Here is a 21,466-nt window from a genome sequence, read left to right on the forward strand (position 1 = left end):
GGGCTAGGCCGCAGTACATGCAAAAACCAGGACTGGGGGTGGGCCTGGTGTGGGTTATTGGGGATATCCTTGACTAGGTTGCATTAACCAGTGAAGTGTGTGAAGACTGGGCCTGTGGTGGGCAGGACTGGACTAGGCCACAGCACCCATCCATTTGCATGAGATGGGACTAAGAGTTGAACTGATCAGGTAGCTGTATCCACTGGTTATGTGTGTTGGCTGGCAAGTGATGGACTGAACCTCAGCCTGAACTGGCTGGCACATACACGAGTCAGGTCTGAGGTCACCTCAGATGAGGCGACTAGACCAGTGGACTCAAACCCCAGCTACAAGGAAAATCATAGTATATGTAGACTGACCTTGGAGTGCATGTGTGGGGAGGCGCCTCCTCAGTTGCTGATGCCTGTGCAATGGACAGCATGCCACTGCTGCATATGCAGCACATGATACACACAGGGGACATGACAAGCAGCTAATCCAGGCCAGCAGAGGGCGAGCGTGCTTCATCAGAAGATGGAAGGCAGAACAGGTTGGACCACTCTCTTGGTCAAGCTTTGCAGCATGTTCCTGGGTTTGTAGATGCACTAAGGTGGACTTGGTCGACCAACAAACCATGGAAAGATTTTTTCAATCCTGGTCCTGAAGCTGACGACGTCTTGGGACTACCAAAACCAATCAAGTAATACTGTCTTAATACTCTTCCCCACTCATGGTCTCTGAGGCATCATCACATGTCTGTTCCCCATTCCTGGGTGCTGATGCAGTTTGACAGCAAGGAGTGGGCCCCTCCCCTTACCTCTCTGTACACAGGAGAAAAAGAAAATGGAAACATTTGTCCCACCCACCTTCCTCCATGTCTGGATCCTTCGCACCCTGATTGGAAACCCACATGTACATACATCCTTCAACTATGTAAATAATATAAAAATAATGAGTAAAAAAAACCCAGTGATATTATATCAATTTTTAGCAATTTTGTGCATTTTTTTTCATTTTATTTGAAACGGAGGGAGGGGGAGAGAGAGACAGAGGTATCTAGCAAGCTAGGTAAACAAATGGAAAGAGAAATCTTCCATCCACTGGTTGACTCCTCAAATAAGCCAAGACTGGCTGACACCAAATCCAAGACCCTAGAATTCCAACCACAGAAAACAGACCATACAAGGTCGGTGTCTAGTGGTTAAGATGATTTGAGGGATGCTCCTGTTCTATGGCCTGTGTTCAAGCACTGCTTCTGCCCTGTATCCAGCTTCCTGCTAATGCACAGCCTAGCAGGCTGCTGCTCGTCCCTGTCCCTTACATGGGAGACCCAGAGGGTTTCTAAGGTCCTGGGTTTTGTGGGGCCCAATCTTGGCTGCCATGGTCATTTGGGGAAAGGATTGGATATCAGATCTCTGTGTTTCTCTGGCTTTTCCACAAAATTAAAAAAAAAAATGTAAATCCCCTATTCTGCATTAGCACCCCTGATACTGGTGTTGGCACAGAAGTTCACTCTATAGAAAGTTCAGTTCTAGGGCTGGTATTTTGGCAAAGGAGGTTAAGCAAGTGCTTATGACACTGGTTCAAGTCCCAGCTGCTCCACTTCAGATCTAGTTTCTAGCTGACTTGCCAGGGGTAATAGTGGAAGATGGCCCAAGAACTTAGGCTACTACCACCCACGTGGGAGATCAGGATGGAGTGTCTGGCTCCTGGCTGTGGACTAGCCCTGCCCTGGCTGTTGCTGCTATTTGGGGAGTGAACAAGTAGATTGAAGATCTCTCTTCCTCAGTGGTCTATCCATTGCTCTTTCAACAATAAATCGATGTTATTTTTCAAGTTTGGCTCTAATATATTTTGATATAGTATTATTTTTTTAAAAAGATTTTTATTTGGAAGGCAGACAGTTGTTGAGAGAGAGACAAAGAAAGTTCTTCCACCCTCTGGTTCACTCTCCAATTGACAACAGTAGGAGCTGAGCTTATCTGAAACCAGGAGCCTGGAGCTTTTTCTGGGTCTCCCATGCAGGTGTCGGGTCCCAATGACTAGGGCCATCTCTTGCAGCTTTCCTGGGCACATCAGCAAAGAGATGGATGGGAAGCAGAGCACCCAGGACTCAAGGTGGAGCTCACTTCCTATGCCTGCATTGCAGGCAGAGGCTTAAGCTACTATGCTACAGCACCGGCCTCTAAATGAAATCTTCAAAGTTAGCTTCATGTAAGGAACTGGAGGCCAACAATCTCATCTTCAGCTGGTACTGATTCCACACGCGCGTGGGAAGGCAGAGGGCAGATCAGAATGGGAAGAAGCATATGTGTCGGACAACTCCTTTCCCTGCATGCCTTAGGGGGAACATTTTATTCCTCCATGCAAAAGGACAATGAAAAGAACAATATATTAGGGCCTGGCGGTGTGGCCTAATGGCTAAAGTTCTCACCTTGCACAGGTGCCGGGATCTCATATGGGCGCCGGTTCTAATCTCGGCAGCTCCACTTCCCATCCAGCTCCCTGCTTGTGGCCTGGGAAAGCAGTCTAGGACGGCCCAAAGCCTTGGGACCCTGCACCGTGTGGGAGACCTGGAAGAGGTTCCTGGCTCCTGGCTTGGGATCGGCGCAGCTCCAGCCGTTGTGCTCACTTGGGGAGTGAAACATCAGATGGAAGATCTTCCTCTCTGTCTCTCCTCCTCTCTGTATATCTGATTTTGTAATGAAAATAAAATAAATCTTTTTTAAAAAAAGAACAATCATTAAAATACAGCTTTTTACCTTGTAAGATAAGTAACTCTACTGATACAATTAACACTATAGTCCATTCTACTCTTTTCGGGTTCAAATCTTATCTAGCATATATCAGAACATAAACTCAAACCAACAAAAAGTTAAATTAAAAAAATTTTTTATTCATTTTAATTTTTTAAATTGAAAAGTCAGATATACAGAGAGAAGGAGAGACAGAGAGGAAAATCTTCCGTTCCATTGCAGTGGCTGCAATGGCCAGAGCTGAGCCAATCTAAAGCCAGGAGCCAGAAACTCTTCCAGGTCTCCCACATGGGTGCAGGATCCCAAGGCTTTGTGCTGTCCTTGACTGCTTTCCAGCCCACAAGCAGGGAGCTGGATGGGAAGCGGGGCTGCCAGGACACAAACTAGCACCCATATGGGATCCTGGCGCATGCAAGGCGAGGACTTCAGCTGCTAGGCTACCACACTGGGTCCCAAAAAGTTAAATTTCATAAATTAATATAAATCTTAACATTTTTAAAAATGCCTAAAGGAGCACTTCACTATTTTGATGGTTCGGAGTGTAGTATTTTCTCTTTCAACATAATTTTAATTCCCCATGCCTTGAAAAATACATTTTCATGGCGTCATCTTCATTCTTGAGTGTCAAAGACAAGAGGGTGCTTGTCAGGTTGCAGCAGTCACGGGCAGAATACAGCACCTCTGAAATCGTGGAGGGATTTCCTAGCCACACTTATGATTTTTCTAAATGTGATAAAAATAAAAGTGTTTTGTATATTTGGAAACTAATCTCTCTATGTCTACCAGCTCTCTGCCAAAAACAACTACCCCAGTAAACAACCAGCCAGCCAGCCAACACATGAAAACACGTAAGATACTACCCTGGTCACTGCGGGCCAGCACTGCCACAGAGAATCAGACAGGAAGGCAGGCGAACAATGTGTTCGTTCATCAAGCTCCGTGTATTCAATTTAAACTCCCTGTTATTCTGAAACTATGTTCTTTGTTTCTTTTGGGGTGCTAAAATCTTCATTTTACTTTACTTTATTTTTGTTGATTTATTTTTATTGGAAAGGCAAATTTACAGAGAGGAGTAACAGATGGAAGATCTTGCATTCGCTGGTTCACTCCCTAAGTGGCTGGAATGGCCAGGGATGAGCCAATGCGAAGCCAGGACCTTCTTCGGGGTCTCCCATGCAGGTGCAGGGTCCCAAGGCTTTGGGCCATCCTCTGCTGCTTTCCCAGGCCATAAGCAGGGAGCTGGATGGGAAGTGGAGCAGCCAGGATTAGAACCGGCACCCACATGGGATAACAGCTTGCAAGATGAGGATTTAGCCACTGAGCCACTGCGCCAGGCCCTTTTTTGTTTTAAACAAAATGATGCAGATAATTAGATGGTAAATTTCCCCCTATTTGTTATATTCTTAGCTGGCCAAATTAACAGCTAGAAACAACCACCGTGACATACCTTTTTTTTCCTGTAATGCTAGGAACCACCGCCTCAGCAAAGGCCTGCCTTCTGTGGTCTGTGGCCTTTGGCCTCCCATTCTTTCTTGACGCCTTTCCCCATCTAGATTGTGTGAGTGGATAAAGGTCAGCCTTAACTCACATTAAGCCCATGGAAATCCAGCATCAGAAAAGCAGACGTTCATTCAACGCCATGGTTACATCATCTTTTATTAAAACCAATTACATCGGTAACCTCTTGGGTACCAATTTAGAAAGTATACTATCATTTCCAGGAGAGTAATGTCATTATAAAAGTTAACTGTTGTTACACATGTGAGCCATATTGATGCAGCACAGAAACACAGAAGGCTGGGGTGCAAGCAAGTCACTGCTGGGTCAGGGTGTCAGTGGCACCAAAGGTAGCTGCCAGTCACAAGGTGTAATTTTGGCCCGTTTATCTTTCTGATATCACACAAACAGCTGATTTCTGGTATTTACATATACTTGAACTGAGAAAAAAAATAACATGGATACTAAAAAGCACGTTTTGGTGGGCTCCAGGTGTCCAAAATAACTATATTTCCCAATTACATCTCTGGCACTTCTTTTGAGAAAGAGTAGTTTCATCTAAATGCACAAACTCTAACCCACTTCTAGAAAATCTTAAATAGATCTATTTTAAGTTGCAGTGGGTCTGACCATGAACGAACCAGCTAACCTCCATCCCCTCCATCCCCTCAAAGTGTTAAAGCCAAGTAAGAGCAGCCGGCCATTCCGCTTTATGGTATGGCTCAGAGAAAATGTGAGAATGATGGGTTACCAATGAGCTGCTTGGACCAGGTGACCTGCGTGGCCGGATGCCTGCCTCCAGCAGCCTGTGGCTTGCTGCCGCTATGCTCTTTCCTGCTAAGCTGCTCTTGGCCATGTTAGTTCTATATCCATTTGACACGAGCATTTACATCAAGCTTCAAATTTATTAGCATCCAGAATATAAGTCAGGAGCTCCTCAAAGCAACTTTTGCTTTCCTCCCAAAGGACCTTAAAATTTAGCCAAGTTAGTAACCACTGAAACAACTGTGAAATCTGCAGACTGGCCGGGGGGGCTGTGTAATGACCGAGGTACCCGGTGCAGTCCCCAGCGCTCAGTTCTTCTTGTTTTTCTTCAGATAGCGAGCTCGCAGCGACTTGTGCATATTCATGGATACTTTTGCAAAAAGCCACACAGGCAGCAGTGAGTGTATTGAGCCCTAGAGGGGGAAATGGAGGAAAAATGTAATTAGAATCTACAGTTTAGGCTAAACTGGAGATTTTCAGTTTATTTCTTCTTATACATTTTTTTATTTACAAGTAGATTTTAATGTTCTTGTGAGTATAATTTAGTTTTAAAATAGAAGACAGATGTCTTGCTAATATTGTACACATGCTAATATGATGGGACCTCAGAAAGTTCATGGAAAATGCAACACCAAGTTTTTTTGTGCCAAAAATTCGAAACCCATGCAGAGCTGTTTCACAATACTCATGTCCCACAGACTTTCTGAAGACCTCCTTTATAGCTTCTGCCATCTCGTGATTCAATGGGAAAGAAAACCCCAAGGGAGAGGCTACTGCTTAGGGACAGGAAGACCCACTCACCATCAGAGAATGGATCGGGTAGCCATTCGTCCGAGCGTCTAAGCCGACTGTCTGGAGTGCAGCCTTCACAAATGTCTCTGGGGAGGGCTTGTCCAAAGTTGGTTTCCGGATTTTAGCCAGCTTTGTAGCCACGTAGTATGGCAGGACACTCTGTAAAGATAGCACATACCACTAATTAGAAAGGTTACAGGCTCACACGTTCCAGTGAGGCCCTACTATTCTTCAGAAATAAATCCAAGGAGAGTCTTCAGGGAGGAAAGAAAAGAGAAGCAATTAGCTAAAGCCTGGTTGAAATATGTGATGGCATAAAACAAAGGGGCCTAAATCACTCAACAAAACAGTGCCTGGGACTAGGGCAAGTCTTAAAAAGCACCAAGTGGGAGATTTTTCAAATTTTATTCTCCAAAAGAGATAATCCAAGTTCTCTGTAACATATAGGTCATCAAGCTTGTTCTATTGGGTTTAGTCCTTCCAAAACATATCTTTTACTTTCTTGACCTTAAGTACCACTTTTCTTGCATGGTTTCCCACTACTTTGCTTCTGATTTTATGATCTTAGCTGGTGTCAGGTTAGAAGCCCCACCTCTGAGCAACCCTTTACCTTTTCCTTGGGGGAAGGTGGGTGGGAGAGGAGGGACAGTATAAAAATATGGAAACTGCTTGCCTAACTGACACATGCCAGGGGAGGGAGACAGTGACAAATCTGACTGTGACTTTTCAGAGAAGCTTGTCTAAGGTTACTTTTATTGCCATGCTGCAGTGTTTTGACATGACTCATCAGAGTGTGTGGGGACACTATCATAGTGAGTCCCTAGTAACGATAAGAGGTTCCTTCTGTAGTCTGGAATAACTTGGACAGAATAGGATACCAGAGTTCCATCTGGGAAAGCAAAGGTTAGAAATGACCATGACACATCTTTTACAGGGAAGGATCTCGTCTAACACAGGGTGATCAAAGCAGAAATGTTTCCATCAATAGAAGCAGAAACCAAACTGAGGCTGTTCCCGCTGTGGGTCTCCTTCCTGCTGACACCAGGAGGGGTGATTCCCTATTTCTGGGTTTTTGTCTAGGTGTGAGTTTTGGTAATTTTGAACTTTTTTCCCACACGCAACCAGCCTATCCTGCTTGACAGGAGTGCTGAAACCAAGAACACAGGAGCCTGGCCCCTGACAGAAATCCACACAAAATACATGTACCCACACCAGAGCCAATTGATCAGCTAATTTTTGATTTTTGAGAATTTGCTTATTGGAATGACCATGATACATTCATTCTTAGTGGACAAAAGTTCTTTTTCTTTGCCAAAAATGTCTTGAATTTTAAGACCATCTACGCTACAAGGTAAGGGTATATGAGAACAGAGATAACTCAAACAGATCGAGTTCAATGAATAAGTCAGGAAACATTAATCAAACAAAGCAAAGGAACAGCTGCACATGCTCTGGTTTCCAATAATGCGGGAACAGGAGTAAATCACTGCCCGTCTCTGTCCCTCAGGTTTGCTGGTGAAGATTCAGAAAACATCCCCTTAGGCTTAGACATCAAGCCTAGCCCGATGTATTGTAAAGTTCTGAGCTTCTCAAGATAGTCTGATAAGTATTTTCAACTGCATTTGAATTCTCTACTCCTTTCTGCCATCCATCCTTCCTCACTCTCTCAATCCATTTAAATTGGACTGCTTTGATCTTTAAGGAGAATTAAAGTTGCACTGCCTGCCTGAACCACTTGATGGTGCCACAGGCTAATCTACCACTCAGTTGGACCATGAAAAACATCAAGGGAAATCCTCAGTTCTGGGTGTGGGGCCAAGAGACATTCACTAAGGAACTGAGTTCTATTTTTCAACTGAGAAATGTAAATTGTACTTCAGAAGAGTATTTCTACAATGGCTTGAAATTAAGGCAGTTAACATGGCCTTGGGACTCGGGGAAGGATTCTGCGATGACATAGGGTTTCAGCGAAATCTTACAGGGTTTGCCAGGTAAGCAAATAAGGGAATAGCAGCAGGGAACGGACAAACAAACAGGTGGCTTGCATGGTTCAAAATTAATACAGGTGAAAAGCAGTGGTGTGTGTTTGGGGGGGGGGGTATAAAAAGCATAAAAAGAAAACTAAGTACCATAAATAGGCTGTATCAAGATTCCAACCCAGAAACTCCTATAAAAGATGTGGGCATCCGACACCACACCTTAACTACTAGGCCGAATGCCTACCTCGAGAGCTGGTTCAGAACAACAGCTGGTACACAACAAAGACCAGTGAACAGCTGTGTTCCATGAATGAGTCAGCAAAAGAACACTTCAGTACGGATGGCTCTGAAAAACAGCATCTGGGTCCTTTTCAGCTGCTATGGTCCAGCAAATTTATTACACCAGCAAGTTGAAAATATGAGAATTTTTTTTAAACCAAAATTTTTGGTAGTCTGAAGCTTGAATTTAAGCTATTTAAACAAATATTATATATATATATATACACACACACACACATATAATATATATATATATATGTTTAACTATTCGCCAAGACATTTAAAAGGAATAATTCAATTTATGGGAAGTAAAGAAATATTTTTTATATAGGAGCCTGCACGGTGACTCAACAGCCTAATCCTTTGCCTTGCAACGCCATATGTGTGTCAGTTCTAGTCCTGGTTGCTTTACTTTGGACCCAATTTCCTGCTTACTGGGTGCAGGATGGTTCAGGTCCTTGTGCCCCTGTGCCCATGTAGGAGACCAGGAGGAGTCTTGAAGGTCCTAGCTTCGGGCTTCACATCAGCTCAGCTCTGGCCACTGAAGTCATTCAGGGAGTGAATCAGCAGATGAAATTATGTCTCTCTCTCTCTCTGTAAATCTGCCTTTTAAATAATAAAACGTATCTTTTGGGCGTGGCATGGTACCCTAGTGGCTAAAGTACTCGCCTTGAATGGACTGGGATTCCATATGGGCTCTGATTCATGTCCCAGCTGTTCCAGTTCCCATCCTGCTCCCTGCTTGTGGCCTGGGAAAGCAGTTGTGGACAGCCCAAAGCCTTGGGACTCTGCACCCACGTGGGAGACCCGGAAGAGCTCCTGGCTCCTGGCTTGGGATCAGCTCAGCTCTGGCTGTTGTGGCTACTTGGGGCCTGAATCAGCAAACAGAAGATCTTCTCTGTCTCGCCTCCTCTCTGTATATCTGCCTTTCCAATTAAAAAAAAATTATCTTTTATCAAAGTATTGAGATTTATCTTTAAACTACTAAACAGAAACCCAGTCAACAATAATTAACCCACGCCTCCATCCCCAAGGAAACGGGTCAAGAAGATACTCACATTTTTATAGCAAGTACTTGGGAAAGAACAACTTTCATAGGTTTTCTAAGCTCAACAACTGCCCACTACCAATTCTGGCAGCTCAGAAGCAATCCAACTTTGACAGCTACAGATGTGAGTAAATGTCTGGGTTTTCAAATTTAGAATCTCAAACAGAAAATAATCGGTTGGGCCACAGAGCAAGTCTGCTGAGGCTTCTTCTTGCTTAGCTTATTAAAAAAAAACCCGTGCGGATAAAAAGTTGATCTTCCTTTTTTCACCCTCTGAAGTAGCCCACTTAGGTTCTATGGTCTTCACCAAATAATTGAGGAGGTCTTGTCTCAGAACAGGATGGCTGTTCCAAACGCCATGGAGTGGTGGGAAGATAGCTGCCCAGAGCTGCAGGGCAGCAACTCCAGCTGTGCCTTACAACTGTACATGGATGAATCTCTTCGATAAACGCTAGTCAACTGTGTGCTAGCTACAAATCTCAAATTGGAAAATGATCAGAACAACTTACAGAATGCCTTGGAGGTAGATCCACAGGCCATTAGGCTTCAGTTGACCTGCCCAGTATGGGATTCTAGACCTAGTGTGCAATCCTTGTTAACAAGCAGGAAATCCACCACGGTGGCCAGCACATAATCTTAACGTAGTAGTAGCAGCTCCATGAGGCTGTGCTGGAGAAGTCCTTCCTTCACTCTGTGCATCTGTCCAACATTTCTGGATCCACAATGCCCAGGAGATCTAAATAACTATACATGTGTATTTGTATGACTTGACCTATGAATCAAAAAATTTATTTTTATTAAAGGGCCCTTGATTCTGGTAGCAATCTTTGGACTTTCTAAAAAATGTTGAGGGGGAAAGTATTCTGCTGCTGGCATGAGATTCCTGGTCACGTGACAATGAAAAAGGTTCCCATGACAATAACAAATGAAGGAGTTCAAAAACAGCATGCTTTGCACAGAGAAAATCCTTGATAAATGCTTGCTGACGGATAATCCCATAAATGATATACCTCCAAATATGTGGAATTCGTAGGTTAATATTCAAGGAACAAGAGGAAAACCCATGAAATTGCACTGAAAAGCAGCTGTTAAACAACAAAGGATTTCCTAAGCACCTACTAGAACAATGTTTTAGGTACTGAAAATAGAATTGTGCACAAAAACGGAGTCGCTTATCCTGCAGAACTTAAATTTTAGTAGGGGCATACAGGCCACACATAATAAAAGTGGTGTACAATATTGACAGATGATGAAAAAAAGGAAGAAAAGCCTGGATAAAGAACATTGGTGGAGGAAGCTTTTTTACAGGTGGGTTGGTCAAGAAAGGCATCACTGATGTGGGGAGACACAAGTGAAGATCGGAACCAGGGGATGTGGGTGAAGAGCCTTACACACTGAGCTGTAATCGCCAGTGCAAAGGCCCTGAGGTGAGTGTGTCAGGAACTTCAAGGAGGTTAGGAAGCAGCAGGGAGGTAGGGACAGATAATTTGGAAGTATGAAATTGAAACACCATTGGGCCTGAGAATGCATGATTTAATTTTGAAAGGGATGAGAAACCTTGGAAGAATTTTTCAGCGGAGGAATGAATGAGATGACCAGATTTTGTTTTAAAGAGATCACTGGCTCTTGTGAGCCGACTGCAGGAGCTACAGGCACGGATGGGCGTCAGGGGACCAGATGGGAGCATCATTTCAAAACATCTGGAGTAAGACACAACAGGGCTCAGACCAGAACAGCTGTTGAGGTCCTGAAGGCCAGACGGTGGGTTATGTTTCAAGAAGAGACCAAAGTCAGGAGGATTTCCTGATGACCAGGCCACCTGGTGACACAAAGAAGCAGTTGGGTAATGGGGGAAAAACTGGTGTTCACTGAAATCGGACCAATCTGGATTCAAACCCTTATGTTCACATTACTAATTGTGTGATCTGGAGCAAAATACCCCATGAGAGTCTGAGCTTCCTGTGCAATACAGAAAAATAGTATTCTTCTTATGATTGAGAAAAGATATTGTCAATTAAAGCACATGAGATTTGTACCTTAGCAGGTATTACCAGTTACTTCCTAAGTTTTCTAATACTTATAATTTTTAAAAAAGATTTATTTTATTTTTGTTGGAAAAGCAGATATACAGAGATGAGGAAAGACAGATAGGAAGATCTTCCATCTGTTGATTCACTCCTCAAGTGACTGCAACTGCTGGAGCTGAGCTGATCTGAAGTCAGGAGCCAGAAGCTCTTCTGGGTCTCCCATGCGGGTGCAGGGTCCCAAGGCTTTGGGCCGTCCTCGACTGCTTTCCCAGGCCACAAGCAGGGAGCAGGATGGAAAGTGGGGCTGCCGGGATTAGAACTGGGATCCATATGGGATCCTGGCACCTGTGCAAGGTGAGGACTTTAGCTGCTAGGCTACTGCACTGGGCCCAAAACTTACTATATTTTGGTGGATTCACTTGGATTGGAGACTTTAGCTGAATTTTACATCCCGTAAGAAGGCCAGATCTATCATTCTCTGCAAAGATTAGAACATTGAGGAGACTTTCTAGGTATTCCCATCCTATTGGACATGGACCTAACAGTTTAGTGGAGCCTCTTATGTTTTCAGATTTAAAAGTAAAAAAAAAAAAAAAAAAAAAAAGAAAGAAAAGAAAAGAAAGAAAGAAAAAACCAAAACCACAAAACTTAATTTCGTTTCTAGAGATGGAGATTGACTGACTCATCTTCCGGATCATTCCTCAATTACCCACAACAGCCATGGCTGACAGAAAGGGCAGGCTCAAGTTGGTGGCCGGGAAGCCAATTCAAGTCTCCCACTGTCTGCTTTAGCAGGAAGTTGGAGACAGGCACTGGAGCTGGGACTCAGACCCAGGCTTACACGCACCGCTCCAACACTGTCATCCAGGACTAGGCAAAAGACGTCGTCATTTGACAAAATCACCTGGTTGGCACAGGTCTGAGTCCAAGCATTCCAATAGGACCAATTCTACTGTGAAGTCATTTCTCAAAGTTAGTATAGCTGACCAGATATGAATACTCCCAGTGAGAGTCTTTTTACTGCTTTATAGTTCTATTTAGACTCTGTTTGCACTAAAGACATACTCCATTACCTCCTTTTATTGTCACTGGCAATTAACAAGAAGAATGGATGGAGACTTTTGTTTTTAATCCTGGTGGCCATTTCTCAACACTTAGCTTGTGAGCTCTTTCTAGTTTTCTATAATTACTCTAAACAATGACATTTCTAACAAAACATGAATGAGGATGCTATATTTTCTTTCTTTAACAGAACACTTTGGATGTGGTGCCTCCCTTTCCTCAGTTGCTTGCTGAATTTCATAGGTTAAACCAAAAGTAGTCTTACGATTTAAAATTACATTTTTAATTGAATTAAGAAAACCAACAGCTCTCATAGCCAAAGAGGACAAAAGCATTGGGAGGCAGCAGCTTAAGGTGAGCCGAGCTGGACGCAAAGGATTTCCTCAGGACAGCAAGCTCAAACTTAAATTCCTTTGTAATCCCCGTTAAGATAAGAAAATCAACTTCATTTTCAGGGCAGGTAAAAATCTGTGCCTGCCTTCTCTGGGTGAGGTGGAATCCACCTGCTTCCTCGCCTTTCTCCAGGTAGAGTCAAGTCAGCCCTAGGAGATGTTTTCAATTAGCAAATGATCTTGCGGATGGTATTTCCAGAGGCCTGGCTTCCCAGCGAAAAGGGAGAAAACCACATGGTGCAAGGCAATGTCCCCATGCAGAACCAAGAAGGCATTGCAGGCAGACAGACTCGTTATTTAAACCCAGGCCAGTAAAGCCCCTACTTGGCCCGCACATTCTCAGGCACATCTTCCTTTATGGTCTTCACAGCAACTGTTATAGGATAAAATTCTTGTGTGCTTTTAAAATTCATCATTGCTGCCACTAAATGTAAATACAACTACAACAGGGACTCTGGCCATCGTATCACCAACAACCAGACTCCTGGCTGCCTCTGAACATCTCCTGACTGAGGAAATGGGGGACATAACATAGACCTCTTCTTTGGGGCTCACGGTTGGTGCAGTTTAAATACTTGCTTTCTCACTCTCCTGGGGCTGAAGGACAGGGGCTGTGTGTCTTACTGACCCATGTTTGCTCACTGCCAAGTTAAGGGTTTGACAACAGCAAGCTCAGGCTGTTTGATGAACCATACTGACCCCCAAGCAAGTTACCCGACTTCTATTAATCGTTAGTGTCCTAGTTGTAAAATGAGACTAGGTTACCAACCAGCTTGAAGGTAATAGGTGAAAACATGGGGCTCATGGGAGATCTTCAACAGACGCAAGCTCCTTTCCTCGCTTCCTCACACTCATTCATCATTTCCCAGTGGTTTTTGCTCAGTTGGGTAAAAGAAGGCCCAAAGGAAGGAAGCAACTTTCTCTCAATTACTGGGTGGCCAAAGCAGAACTCAAACGGTGGCCCAAAGCTGTGTCTTCTCTACCGCTTCTAAATCTAGCTTACAAATGTGGTCTGCACAAACCCCTAGCCTGGATCAAGGGTCAGGGAAGCTGAGACCCCGCCTCAGCTGGGACTCCTTGTTTTGAAATGATTAATTACCCAGGCAGGGTCACGTCTATTCTCAGCATCAAAAACCTCGTAAGGCAAATTGCTACACAAACACGGGAAGGAATTATGAAAGGTGTCTCCTCCTAGACTGTACTGAAGTGAAAGGGAAAGGATAGGATTGATACAGTAGTGGGTAGGTAAGACTGACTGCTGGGCCATCTACCAGTGAGGCCTGGCGGATGCTGGTCTCCTAGTGTGATGCCCTGGGAAGGATGCATTATCACATGTACTAAGGTTTTGACCAGGAAAGCAGAACCAGAATTCGGCTACGAGGAAGCATCAGATGAAAGCCAGTGGGAGATGTTCAGGTAAAACGAGTGGGGGTGGAGTACCATGCTCTTCTAAAAATGTCAATGTCATAACAGACGGAGACAGCTTGCAGATATATTCCAGACTTTAGGGGGGAAAAAATGAAAAGGGACAAGATGATTAAATATACTACCTCATCCTAGAGTGAACTCTTCACTGCAGAACAACAACAAAAGATCTTACAAAGAATATTACAGGAGACTGGTACTGTGGCACAGTGGGTTAAACCTCTACTTAGGAGTCCTATATTAGAGTGCTGATTTGAGACCCAGCGCCTGGGAAGGTAGGGGTGATGGTGGCATTATGTGAGTATCTGTCATTCACACAGGAAAACTAGAGTTTCTGACTTCCGGCTTCGGCCCGGCCCTGGACAGTATAATCATCCACACAGCCGGTGAATAGAAGGTCCCGCCCCTCCCCATCTCTCTGTCCCTCTCTTTTTGTCCTTTTTGTCTTTTTTAAATATACCTTTAAAAAATATTAATAGGAATGATGCACTAGGTAAAAATACTGTATCTGTTAAATGTAAAGTTGTTTATTGAAATTATAAAACAGAATTCTAAAAGGATTTGAAAAAAATGAGAGTAAAAGATAAATATGTGTTAGAACAAAAAGAATTTTGAAGTCCAGGCATAGTTTTCATACAATCTGCACTTCTCATGAGCTTTTTCAGGGCCATTTATATATATGAATTTCAACATTTTTTATGTCAACATAAACATGTTTTCATCCCATTTCCCATAATTTTTTGGAGTATCCTTGCATCCAGGAATGCTTTAATTCTTTGGAAAACTGTGCTTAAGTATTCAGAACCAAAGGACACTGACATGTGCAACTTATTCTGCAAAAACGGGGCAAAATGTTAATAATATGTGAATCTGAGCAGAGGCTGATACCTTTTTTTAAGAAAATATGTTTTGAAAGTCTTCCTTCCTACATAGGAGAGGGAGAGGGAACTCTTCTTTTCACTGGGCCTCTCCTCAGATGGCCACCCATAGCCAGGGATAAGCCAGGCTGAAGTCAGGAGCCAGGAGCTTGTCTGGGTCTCCACATGGGAGACTCAGCTGGACTCAAGCATCTGGGCCCTTGGGCCATCTTTCATTGCCTTTTCCAAATCATTGGCAGGGAGCCGGATCAGAAGTGAAGCAGTTGGGACACAAAGCTGTGGCCATATGGGAGGCTGGTTCACAGGTGGTGGCTTAACCCACTGTATCACAATGCTGGCTCTGCTTTAGGATTTAGTCTTGGTCTTAGCGACTTTGCACTTTCTAAGCATTAACTGCTAATCAGCATAAAGACAAGGAAGCCTAAGTGTAGGGCCCGCTGAGCAGCCAGTCAGATTCCTTACAATTTTGCCCTGGAAAAGATTTAAGCACATGTGTCTTTTTATTTTATTTTTTCAGCCTGGGTTTTAATCAGAGACATAATGAGAACACATGGTTCCATTCAGAGCGTGCACTTCTGATGAGAAGGTGTTCCTCATGCTCAGCCTTCAATCAGCAGATGGAGTCTGGCAGGCCCATAATTCACCTCCCGGGCATGTGTTGTCACAACAACGTATTGGAACTTCCAGGAAATGCTTATAAAACAGCAAATCTGGATTCTTGAAGGAAAGTTTAAATGTTCTTTAAAATTTTTAGGACAGAAGTTGAGGGAAAGATGGGAAGAGAAAAAGGGAAAAAAACATAAAAAAAGGAAGTAAGGTATAACTAGCTAAAATTTGAGAAACATGCTCTCTTCCTTTCCTAGAAGAGCAATTTGATGAACATGCCCATGGAGTAGACCTAAAAAGACAGCTTTCTTTCCAAAGATATAGAAAATATATATAGCGAAACTTGGCCACATGGCATCAGCTTGGAGGCCACCCAGATACAGGGGTTGGAAATCCCAGATCAGAGATGTACTGGAGCAGAGAAGGTGCAAAGCCTGACTGCGTGTAATCGGGGTCCTCAGACACAGCAGGTGATTGGCAGGGCTCCAGGGGCGCTGGGGACATATAGCATCACCAGCAACACAGAGACAAGAAAAGAAAAAAAAAAAAATCCTGGTTTTCAGCGCACATTAAGCCACCATCTGCAACGTGGGCATACCATCTCAGGGGACATGCTCCAGGCCTGACTGTCTGCTTTCCAATCCAGCTTCCTGCACATGCAACTGGCACGGCAGCAGGTGACATCAGTGTTTCAAGTCCCTGACACCCATGTGAAAGACCAGGATGAAGTTTCTGGCTCCTGGCTTTGGTCTGGCCCAGCTCCAGCTTGTTGCACTCATCTAGGTAGTGGACCGGCAAATGAAAGCTATTTCTATTCTCTCCCTTTCTCTGTCTTTCAAATATATACACACATAAATACATACAGCTTTTTCTTTTACTCTTTCTGTTTTTCAATTGTTGTCCATATGGGCTCCTGGCACTTGGAAGGTGAACACATTGAAACACTGCACTGGGGCCTTTTTTAAAGAATCCATTAAAAAGGAGAGAAAGGAAAGGGCCCGAGGTTGAGACAGAAGTCAGCAGAGGGAAAAGTGTAACCAATATGCCATGCAAGGGGCTTCCAGGCAGCAGATAAACTTGATCTGTGCCTTGAAAGGTACATCGGGATCACAGGGTTCAGGGTGTGGTGGGAAGGACATAAAACATGGAGAGTAGAAGGAAAAAAAATTGGGGGAGGGGACACCAGCAAACGAGCCAGTCCAGAGCGCTCTAGGAAGCAGAGTGTGCACTGGACACCGTCACGCCTGCGCTGGCCTGCGTGCGGGTGAGGAGGATACGAGAGCACGGAATCCTCAACTTTACGGGCAGCCACGGGAAGGCTACAAGGGAAAGCACCAGGGTCTGACTTGTATCTTTCACAGATCACCTAGGAGACATGGGTGAGACGGAGTGGGAGGCAGGATCAGCTGAAAAACATTCTGACCCCCAAGAATATGGAGACAAAAAGACCAACAACGAAAAACCGGTAATTTTAAATTCTGAGTATCAGAGCAGATTTTATTTGCCTCCTTGGTTAAAATCAACAAAGTTCTCCTCCTATTCTATTTTAGCTCAAATGGAATGACAACTGTACTCACATAACTGCCTCATCAACATTTCAGTCTTTTCTTCACAAAGTTCATTCTAAGCTTAAACTTCAAATGAATTCATGCGAAAAAAAACCAAACTACATAATTTATCATTCATTAGGGAAAAATAAAAGTTGGCCAAAGAATGTGCTTACGTGCCAGCTTCCAGCTACAGTAGCCCAGAAGCAGGCAAGCTGGGACAAAGGTCTTACAGGAATGAGAGAAGGGGACAAACTCCAGGAATTATTCCTCGAGTGCTCACAAGGCCTGACACTTGCTATTAGCACACTTGTAGCTTCCAGTCATTAGGCCTGTAGGCCACCCACCAATAGACCTTTAGGAGTCCTACCAAGTTTCAGTAGATATTTAAAAGTATTAAATTAATAGCATGGCTACAATAGTCTTACCAGAAAGAAAATGGTATATTACTGCTTGGTGTGAGGCCTTACTTCTCACGAATACTGTACCAATTTCCTTGTTATCTAAAACCTACATATTCCCCATTGCACAGTTGGCTCACTACCATTGGAAGGACTGGTGACAGAGAATGGGAAGGACAGGTTGGCAGTTCAGTGTAAAACCCAGGACTGTCTAGGGACCAGTGCCGTGGCATAGTAGACTAAGCCTTCACCTGTGGTGCCAGCATTACATATGGGAAGGAATGGAAGATGGCCCCAGTCCTTGGGTCTCTGTGCCCACGTGGGATACCAGGAAGAAGCTCCTGGCTTCAGGTCGGCTCGGCTCAGCTGTTGCTACCATTGGGGTAGTGTACCAGCAGGTGGATGATATCTCTCCCTCCTTCTCTTTCTCTGTAACTCTGCCTTTCATATAAAAAATAAAAAACAAAAACAAAAAACAAAACACCTATACAGCTCTGTAGGAAAATCTTTTCCCTAACACACCCTAGTCCTATGGGATGCTGCAGGCAGAATAACAGCATGTGCTATGACATCTAGGGGTCTCCTGGGTGAAAACTCAGGTGTGAGTTTAGAGAAAGCAGGCTCTAAGTTGACCCTGGAAGATGAGGAAATATGTACTTCACCTCTCCCTCATGACCACTTTGTCTTTCAAGGAGTGATTCTGCTCCAGTATCTACTCAGAATAAAAAGGAACAGATGCAAGATCTAGGTAACACTGAAGCTCATCTTGACTATCGACAAGATACAAAGAAAGCAATGAAACTAAGCAAGTGTTTTATGTTGCCCTCAGGCCTGGAGAAAGCAGCACACTAGGGAGAGAGAGAGGGAGAGAGAGAGAGAGAGACAGAACAAACCTAGGGTGGGGGAAGCTTAGTGGCACAATGGGATGTCCCAGATGCTCTTTCTGATCCAGCTCCCTTTTAATGTCCTGAGCAGCACAAACTGGCCTACGTTCCTGGGACCCTGCCTGGGCTCCTGGCTTCAGCTGCCTCAACCCTGGCCTTTGTGGCCGTTTAGGGCGTGAGCGAGAGGACAGAAGATCTCTTTCCCTAATCCTCCACCACCTCCACCCATAACTCTGCCTTTCAAAAAAAGTAAAATAAAATCTTGAAAATAAATAAAGAAATAAAACCCAAAAGTTTTGGTTCAAAACTGATCCAAATGTGAGCCATAGTTGAACATGGAGAAATGACTTAACAAGGCTGAACTCCCAATTTCTACAACTTTATGAAAATCACACCATCATTAGGAGAGGCAGTAAAATATTAAAAGTGGTCTGTACTGTGTCTGAAAAGATGCCACTCCGATATTTGCAGTCATCACTCTGATTGGTCATTTGGGCCTTCAGGAAACAAAAAGGAGAACACGAGGCTCATGGTAGGAAAGCCATAGGGAACACTGGGGAGTGGCAGATGCGGGATTAAGTGATAGACAGGAACAGTGAAGAGGCAAGGATTATAGCTCCTCCCAAGACACTGTTAAAATGTGATTCAACATGGAAGTACAAAGGCTATTATTTCTTGAAATAGAATAATGACTTGAAATACACACCCTTGAAAAATGCCTGCATTTTGCTAAATCCTTGCCTTGCAAGCATCAGGATGCCAGATGGGCACCAGTTCGTGTCCTTTCCATCCTGCTTTAGCCTGGAAAGCAGTAGAGGATGATCCAAAGCCTTGGGACCCTGTACCCACATGAGAGACCTGGATTGAGCTCATGGCTCTTGGCTTCAGATCAGCTCAGCTATAGCCATTAGGGGAGTTAACCAGTGGAAGATCTTTCTCTGTCTTTCCTTTGCTTTGTAAATCTGATATGCCTTGCCAATAAAAATAAACATATCTTTGAAAAACTCCTATATTCACTTCCTCTTCATTGTTCCACTGCATATTCATGGCATTAGTATCTTGTAGCAATATAATATAGTCAAAAATCCTTATAAAAACAGACCAAAGGCCTAAGGTAAGAGCTAAAATTGTACAACTCTTACAAGAAAATAGGGGAAAGTTTCATTATGCTGGATTTGCCAAGAATTTTTTGATATGACACCAAAGTTCTGGCAACAAAAGCAAAAAGTGACAAATTAGACTACACCAAAGTTAAAAAGAAACCAGTGACATTTCTGCATACAGAGACACAATCAGCAGGATAAAAAGATAACTCACAGAATAGATGGGAAGGCTCAGACAACACGTATTTAATAAGGTGTCATCCAGAATTTATAAGGAACTATTACAACCCATGAGAAGAAAAGCCCCAAAAAACTCAGTTTAAAAATGGGGAAAAGACTTGGATAGACATTTTTCTACAGTTGTTAATATACAAATGGCCAGTTAGCACCTATCATTAAGGAAAGCAAATCACAATTATAATAGATTTCCACTTCATTTCTGCTAGGATCAGACTATTACACACAGCAAGTGACACCTGCTAGCAAGGAAATCTGAGCAACTGGAAGTCCTGCACATCACTAGTGGAAATGTTACATGCACAGGCAATATGAAAAACAATATCACAATTTCTTGAAAGATTTAATGCAAATTACCGCATGATGTAGTGGTCCATTTCTTTTTTTTTTTTAAAGATTTATTCATTTTTATTACAAAGTCAGATATACAGAGAGGAGAAACAGAGAAGAAGATCTTCTGTCCAATGATTCATTCCCTAAGCAGCCGCAAGGGCCGGTGCTGTGCCGATCCAAAGCCGGGAACCTGGAACCTCTTCCAGGTCTCCCATGTGGGTGCAGGGTCCCAAAGCTTTGGGCCATCCTCGACTGCTTTCCCAGGCCACAGGCAGGGAGCTGGATGGGAAGTGGAGCCGCCGGGATTAGAACCGGCGCCCATATGGGATCCCAGGGCTTTCAAGGCGAGGGCTTTAGCCGCTAGGCCACGCCGCCAGGCCCAGTGGTCCATTTCTATACACATCACCAAAAGAACTGGAAGCAGGGTCTCAGAGATATTTATACACCCATGCTCATATTAGCATATTCAGAATAGTCAGCAAGTTAAAGTAACCCAAAGCCCATCTATAGAGGAATGAAAACAAGATACAGTACATACAGACAATGGAATATTAGTCAGCACTAAAAAGAAAAGAAATTCAGACATCTACTTCAATAGGGATGAACTCTGAAATCATTATGCTAAGTGAATTAAGACAGTCATAAAAGATCAAATAATTTTATGACTGATTATCATACGTATATGATTCTATTCACATAAGGAAGAAAAGGTAGAGCTATTCACAGAGCTAGAAAAGCGAACAGTGGTTACCCAGCCCTGAGGGGAGGGAAAATGAGGAGTTGGTTTTTAATGGGTAGAACTTCTATATTGCAAAGGGAGCAAGTTTTACAAATGGATGATGGTAGTGATTGCATGACAATGCAAATGTACTTACTGCCAGAGCACTGCATACTCAAAAATGAAAAAAAAAAAAACATATATTTTACCACAATTTTCAAAAACAAGAAGACTACTGGTTGCCTAATCATCTCAAAATAAAATCATAAAAAATAATTACATTTCAACTGTTCAACACTTCATTTGGTTCTACTACACGTATCCCTACAAAGAAATCCTAGGGAACAATTTTTAAAAATCTAGACAATTGCATAAGTGAAAAAGAAACCATGTGTTTTAACAGTACGTTAACGTCACATCCACTTACTTAGGAATGTGATTTTCTTGAGTTGCCAAGACAGCAACAGTTGCTGTGGAAACCACACAAAAACAGGCATCCTTAACTGAAACAAACCCCACTCACCTGCACAAAGATGCCCTTGCTTCTATACTCCTCATGGAGGCACTGGGAGAAGAAGTCTACAAAAGCCTGGGAGGGGGTGTGAAGGAGAAGAAAACACACACATTACATCAATGTGCCTGATTCGTAGCCATGGAAACAAAAAGTAACAAACTAACCATTTACCACTATCATTTCTAATCATTCTTTTTCATTTCAGATGTACAAAAGATCTTAGAAAAACGCCTCAAGTTGTTTT

General features: G+C 43.4%; 1 protein-coding gene across 2 annotated transcripts in view; it reads right to left on the reverse strand.

The window, feature by feature from the left end:
* Nucleotides 1–5,117: 5,117 nt before the first annotated feature.
* The window catches only part of HSD17B12 (hydroxysteroid 17-beta dehydrogenase 12), a 170,649-nt gene continuing 154,300 nt past the window's right edge, over nt 5,118–21,466 (reverse strand). For both annotated transcript variants that reach the window (XM_058663155.1, XM_004585390.3), the window contains exons 9-11: nt 21,232–21,297; nt 5,799–5,948; nt 5,118–5,410 (exon numbers count right to left, since the gene is read on the reverse strand). In XM_058663155.1, coding sequence (XP_058519138.1) covers nt 5,306–5,410; nt 5,799–5,948; nt 21,232–21,297 — 321 coding nt within the window. In that variant the 3' untranslated portion in view covers nt 5,118–5,305. The remainder of the gene's footprint in view (nt 5,411–5,798; nt 5,949–21,231; nt 21,298–21,466) is intronic.

This window comes from Ochotona princeps, chromosome 4, assembly GCF_030435755.1.
Source record: "Ochotona princeps isolate mOchPri1 chromosome 4, mOchPri1.hap1, whole genome shotgun sequence".
NCBI lineage: Eukaryota > Metazoa > Chordata > Mammalia > Lagomorpha > Ochotonidae > Ochotona > Ochotona princeps.